General features: G+C 28.9%; 1 protein-coding gene across 3 annotated transcripts in view; it reads right to left on the bottom strand.

Moving 5' to 3' along the window:
* The window catches only part of LOC106478515 (protein transport protein Sec24A-like), a 55,684-nt gene that overhangs the window by 15,971 nt on the left and 32,816 nt on the right, over positions 1 to 6,897 (bottom strand). For 2 of the 3 annotated variants that reach the window (XM_013939064.2, XM_022382131.1), the window contains exons 12-16: positions 5,515 to 5,679; positions 3,741 to 3,796; positions 2,858 to 2,959; positions 1,598 to 1,699; positions 1,016 to 1,139 (exon numbers count right to left, since the gene is read on the bottom strand). In XM_013939064.2, the coding sequence (XP_013794518.1) occupies positions 1,016 to 1,139; positions 1,598 to 1,699; positions 2,858 to 2,959; positions 3,741 to 3,796; positions 5,515 to 5,679 (549 nt within the window). The remainder of the gene's footprint in view (positions 1 to 1,015; positions 1,140 to 1,597; positions 1,700 to 2,857; positions 2,960 to 3,740; positions 3,797 to 5,514; positions 5,680 to 6,897) is intronic. The other variant, XM_022382132.1, reaches the window with a different exon arrangement.

Here is a 6,897-nt window from a genome sequence, read left to right on the forward strand (position 1 = left end):
GTTTTACTTATCTTCTTTTTTTTTTTTTGTTTAGAGTTTAAGAAAGCATCTAATGACTAATGAGAGACAAACCAGAAAACCAAAAAATAGATTTTGTCTGTTTCTTAATACAATGGATCACTTCATGCAAATTCATGTGCTGGAATATCTAATTCATACATTTTACTGATATAAACTGTAATGTTTTTATACATTAAAAGTGGTACTGTTTATTTAAAAAATAATAGTGTTTTAAGAACTTCAGTTTCTCAGTACCAGATTTAAAAACTACATCAATAAAGATATAATCAAACTCTCACGTACAGTCCTAGTGAAAATCATGTTCTTTTATAAAGAAATGGTTGTTGCACATACCACAGTTATCTTTCTAAGTATCTGAATCTTGAATACCCAAAGTGTGAAATTTTTCTATGGATTTTTGTTTGCAGCACCATTCAATAGATAGTGCAGGAGTTTTGGTTACATACATAGATAACAAAATACACACTATGTCCATTATAGTAAGATGAATTACTATAAGTTATGATATTACTAAAACATATTAAGTCAAACTATGCATTTGCTTATTTGTCTGACCTCTTCTATTAGTTTTGAACAATTGTAAATCTAGCTTCAAAGGTAGGAGGCTGTCAAATAAAATTCTATAATGGAAAAGCAAGAACCCAAGCGTGAGCAGATCCATATCAGGTTTGTGAACTGTCATTCTTCTAAACACTCGGGATTAGGGTTTTCTTCTTTTCTTTAATTTTTCAATTACTTTGTTTTTTGTAATCTTACCTACTTTTTCAAAGTTGTATTGGTCAGAAAAATTTACATATCAATCCAAAAACTGAAAAAAAAAAAACTAATGGGCTATTCTAGCTACTTTAAAAAAAATACACTTCTCACTCAAGACCAAAATACCCAAACAAATTCTGAAATAATTGGAGGAATCAATTTACAGGTTTCCAAGTCAGCTGCATCAAAAACTGAGACATGTTCCAGCATGCCTGAATGTGCCAAAGCTCATACATACCCAAAGTTGCTAAGTCTGAATACTGAGAACTAAGTAAAAATAGATCCACAGCTATCTGCTGAGTAGAGCAGTCCAATGCTAGCTGCTTGTAGAAATCTGTAGCAGGCCCCAGATTGGTAACATCCTAATGATAAAGAAAGTCTTTTGAAGTCTATCAGCTATTATTTATCAATGACATTAATTTATTATGAAAAAGGAATTCCATTCTTTTACTCGCAATGTTTCTTATGACAAAAATAGAGTATTTAATGAAATCCTATAACTGAAAAAAAAAACAATTATCAACGTATATATAATATCCACATTTTGTAACCATACTACGAGATACATCAAATGAATTAACACACAAATCTGATGTAATTTACACAACAGAATTTCTACTGTGCAAACACAATTATAATTATTTTTTCTAGTATATTTTACAATAAAATTACAGACAAATTCTTTACACTTCATAATACAACTATTAAATTCAACACACTTAAAATAAAAAAAAACATTAAACACTATCTTTCATTAGCCTAGCATCTGAGATTGTAAAAAAATTATTTGAATATAAAACTTCCAGCTGTATCAACTAACCTTGGCTGCCCGCTGATTAGGATCTTCCCTAGATTTCAAAGCTCCTGGACCAAGATTTGGTAAACGTGTCTGCATAACAGTAATCCTTCCTCCTGTTGGAGCCTAAATGTAGTTAAAAGAATGATAATTCATGTATTGGTTCAGGGGTAGGAAAGAAAATGATTGCATGCATTAAACTCTGAACAATAACAAATTAATTCCCAAAAGAAAAAACGATAATCAACTGATGATCAATTTAATGAAAAACAAACACAGATCAATGATTACTTTATACTGTTGGTATTTCAGAGTTGTAATGTTCTATGGACTTGTACTACTCTATAACGCTTCCTAAAAACACATTTTCAGATACTAACTAACCTGATGTTTTGTCATACAAGAAAATTTTCGTGAATTTCTAATACATATTCAACATTAAAATGTTTGCAGGAATGAAAATAATGTCCAAAGAAGCTATAAACAAATTCCCAGATCTGTGCTTTGTTTATAAGTTTTCTAAATTTTCCACTATATTCCTCTGTTCTTCTCTGTAAAATCTGTGTGTGATCACTTTCCCACAAAACCACAGATTACTTTTCACTCCACTTTATTCACTCTATATTGATGTAAACAGTTTATAATCTGATCTATTGTGGTACTTTACCTTCAGCTATTTTGAAAGCAAAGCTTCATTAGTAATTGTTCACATCATATTCCGTGAGATCATAAAAAGGGTGTGAATGAGAGGCTGAACTACTAAAAACAAAGAAATATGAGGAAAATCATGCTAAAAAACAAAACTTTTTGGAATATTTCTCAAGGACAATAGCGTCTTAACAAATGTGTCCCTATGCTTTTGGAAGGGCAGAAATATTCTAAAAATTGGTTTGTTGTTTACATGCTGTGCAGTGTTGTAAGTTTATTTTTTTTTCTTTGCAAATTACACTAAATGAATGTTACAAGATAACAAAAAAATCAATTATAATACACCTTTTATGTAAAAGGTTGTTGGAATAATTAGAATTATTATTTTTAGTGAAATTTTGAAATTTTATACAGAAGTGTGCATTTCACACCTGAAAGTTGCCCACTAATATGAATAGGGTTAACAAAATAGCCAAATTAAAAATAAATAAATACAGAATTAGAATAAAAATGCACAACAATTAGAAAAACACAAACTAATGACAGCATGGACATTTGATAAAAATCAATGTGCTTTGTCTTAAGCTTACTCAATATCAAACAAATGCTATTAAAAGAATTTTGTATATGGCTCACCATTAACTTGTATGCTGCCTGTAGTGCTGCACCTAAGGCACTATTTGTATCATCATTTTCAGCAAATCTATTGGGAAGATCTTTCAGTAGGTCTTGTATTAACTGAAAAATAATATATTAACAACAGTTTTTATCAATATTTTTCTGAATGGTTTACCATACACTGTTAATTCTATTTATTGTTCAAAAAATAATACAACAGAAATAATGTTAGCAGTGTATTGTTGTAAATAACTTTTTAAGAAATAATATAAACCTATTTTGCCAAACCACACTGTAACAGCCAAGTTGTATCGAGACGACTAAACAGCTCCTTGAACTTTTTTACATCTCCAATAGAAATGTATCAAATAAGACAAAAAAAAAATACAATCACTGTATCTCAAACAGAGAAACTGTCAAAACCTGTTACATTATCTCCTAAAATAAGACAATTCAGGGTAGCTTGACATAGGGAACACTATGATATATTTTATGATTGTTTAAATTTCATGTAAGTTTACACAAAGAGCTATTTATATATAGCCATCCTTAATTTTGAACTAACAGACTAGAGAAATGGCAGCTAGTAGGTAGAACCCACTGCTAACTCTTGGACTACTCTTGTCGGACCAAATTGTGAGATTTAACTATCATTCTTACAGCCTCAAGGTGCAGAACTTGTTTTGGAGCCACAGGCTGTGAATCATAGACCAAGCATGGTAACCACTAGGCCATGCTCAGCCAATCATTTATGCTATCTCTAAATTGTGGTGAAATGATTTAAGGGATAATTTTTGATGTGATCTAAAACTTGTTATATAGCACAAGAAACAAATAATAAAACCTTACACAACCATGAATATTAATGTATACTTTTCAGACAAAATACAGCAACACTTACTGCTCTATTTTCATGCAGGTTCACAAGAAGTCCTTCTGGGAGTGGTAAAAATACATCTGTAATGAAAACAGAATTCACAATTTTATGAAAAATCAAAGTTTTTTTAGTTAGTCAAATCATTGTTGAAACATCCACTGTTGAATACTCAATAGAAATTAATACTATTCCTCACTTTAAAAAAAATAATAATACTTCAAAATAATTGTCTTGATAATAGGCAAGAAAAAGACTTGGTAATTAAATTCACTTGCACACAAAAACAGAATCAAGAATATATGCAAGATAAAATTATATAAAAAATGCTAGCTAACTAAAGAAACTTGTTTGAACAATACAGTGAAAGAAAAAATTGAAAGAAAAAAAAAAGACTTCAAACAAAAATTTGTTAGATTTTGTGCACACTTAAAGACTAACTAATTAAGTTTCCAACTCTCTTAAAAAAAATAAACTTGAAAGCTGAGTCTACAAAACTGTGTTAGATGCCAATTTGTTTTTGGCAAAATGCAAATCAGATTTTTCAGCTCCAAAAAAATATATGCAAAAAAATTCAAACATGGACTATATCTGGATTACTGTGTAAGAATTATTAAAACTGTTTGAACTCCACAAACAATTATGTTATCACCTATTTAAAATGGCTCAACGGAGTGAATCAATAGCTATAAAATGACATCTTGATTAGAACAAAAATTTACAAAAACACAGACATTACCCGTCTGTATTCTGCTTTAAATTATTTCAAAATGACAGTGTTGAAATGCAACCATCGTTATTTAGAAGTTTAGAATAAAGAGAATATTTAGTTATACAATCATTATCACTAACATACTAATGCAGTAAATAAAGTATAAGGAAAGAAAAAACTTTTATTATTTCATTAAAGACACTGGACAACAAATATTTATATTTGAAAAATTAATCAAAATAATGACTTAAGACCCAATCACTTAAGGAAATTTGCTTCAATGCTTCCAACAGATGTACATAATTGGTTATAGTTTCATTGCTCTTAGTAATGACAGTAAAAGACAGTCAATGAAATCCAGCTATGAACAGATTCAAGATACACTAAAGCAACTAAACATACTGTAGAAGGAACTAAGTTTGAATTCTCCAAAAATATTTGGTTGGATTCCTTTTTTTTTTTTTTCATTTAAAGTTAAAGCAGTTTTTCTTTGTTTCTCTACTAATAAACAGAAGATTTTAAGTTGTTTCATAATGAAAAAAACATGTGAAAGTGAAAATATTATATTTCTCAGCTGTCTTTATCAAACATGAATCTTTTGTTTGTATGGTATAATAAACAAAATCATATAGAGAGAAAAGAAGAATCATGCATAGCTTAACTTTTGACTCCTTAAAACAAAAATTAAACATACTTTTCATTATGTGTTAATATATAAACTTAAACTTCTTAATATCAATATTTTTAAATTCATTACATTAATTATTAACAAATTAAGTCCTTTAGTAATTAATATTTGTCTGCAATTAATATTTTCTATTAAAAGCAAAGTTTAAAATCACAAACAAATATTAATTTGCTCTTTGTAGAAAACCTTTAAAATTTACTTTCTAGAAGGACATTAGAGATAACCAAATTAATATTGGAACTAGCTTTTAACTAACATTAATATATTCTACAAACATCGTTCATTATCAGCAGCATCATTTGGCAAAATTTAACTTTTTTTTTTCCAGCTCTACAGTAGTTTTGTGATATAGATTTGAATATCATGAATGTGAATAAAATACAGATAAAGAACAACCTTACCATCAATGTCTGACATCACTAACATGGAAGGTTGATTGAGACTTTCATTAAGATTGTAGAAGTGAACACTTCCATCAAATGTGATGAAACCAATTTGTGTACGAGAATCTCCAGGGAAGTTATCCAACTCCTGTAGCATAATTTTACAGAACACTGTCAGGTAACCTAAGAACAAAAGTTTTTTTGAAGATAGTATGTATAAACATTTTTGTCAATGCATAAAGAACAAGCTTAAATGATATTTCTTAGTTTACACAAATGCCAGATGTTAAAATTTGACCGACATAAATATCTTTAACCATCTTACCTGAAAATAATTTTAAACAATTTTTCTGCCTCAATTCTCAAGATTAGACTGTTAAAATGTTCACAAATTCAACCTAAATAATCCTCAAATGAAAATATTTTTGGTAAAGTTTCATGGGTATTACTAATGGAACAGGTTGATAACATTTTAGTATTTATCTGAAATCTTTTCAAATAAGATCAAGAAAAAAAAACAAATGTACTTAAAACCTAATTTTATGTGGTCCTTTTAATCCAAATAGTAGGACATACGGATCCTTTTATTAATTTGATTTAAGACAAATCTAATGAGCTAAGGACTACCTGTTGTTAGAAGTCAAAAAAATAGTTGAAAGCAGAAGGTAAAAAATAGTTAGTTGAAAACATTAAATCACACATTTTAGAATTAAGTGCACATTAACTTTAAATCTGATTTCTTATTTTTTACTTTCATTATGTGGCTTAAGTGTACTAGACTGTAAATCCTAGAGCTCATGATCTGCATTCTGTTGCTACAATTTCATGCTCTGCACTTTGAGGCTATGAGTCTATTAGTTCAAAATTTGGAACGGCTACCAAAGATGTCCCATGCATAGCTTTGCATGAGTACCAGAAATATACAAATCTTTCATCATACAATGAGACTAATATCCAGATGCATCAAGTGGCACTCACCAGAAAATATTTATGTTACTAAGAACAGACCATTCACTCATACATCAAAAATAATAAAATTTCAAAATCATTATTTCAAATTACACTTCTTCAAAATAGAGAAATCTCTTAAAATATCATGCATGCAGCAGAAACCAACACGTGTAAGTAATGAGCTAAAGAATTACTGATAAAACTGTTTGATGACAGAGGTTTTCTATACTGCATATTATGCAATTCACACCATATCATTTTGCATAAGTTATAAAAATATGCTTCATAATTCCAAAAAGTGTGAATAAAGTTTATATATATATATATATATATATATATATATATATATATACACACACACACACACACACACACACACATATATATATAACTAAGAAAATAATATTAATTCTACGTCACTACTCTTACTCGTGTAGTAACATGTGTAGT

This window comes from Limulus polyphemus, unplaced genomic scaffold (genome assembly GCF_000517525.1).
Source record: "Limulus polyphemus unplaced genomic scaffold, Limulus_polyphemus-2.1.2 Scaffold219, whole genome shotgun sequence".
NCBI lineage: Eukaryota > Metazoa > Arthropoda > Merostomata > Xiphosura > Limulidae > Limulus > Limulus polyphemus.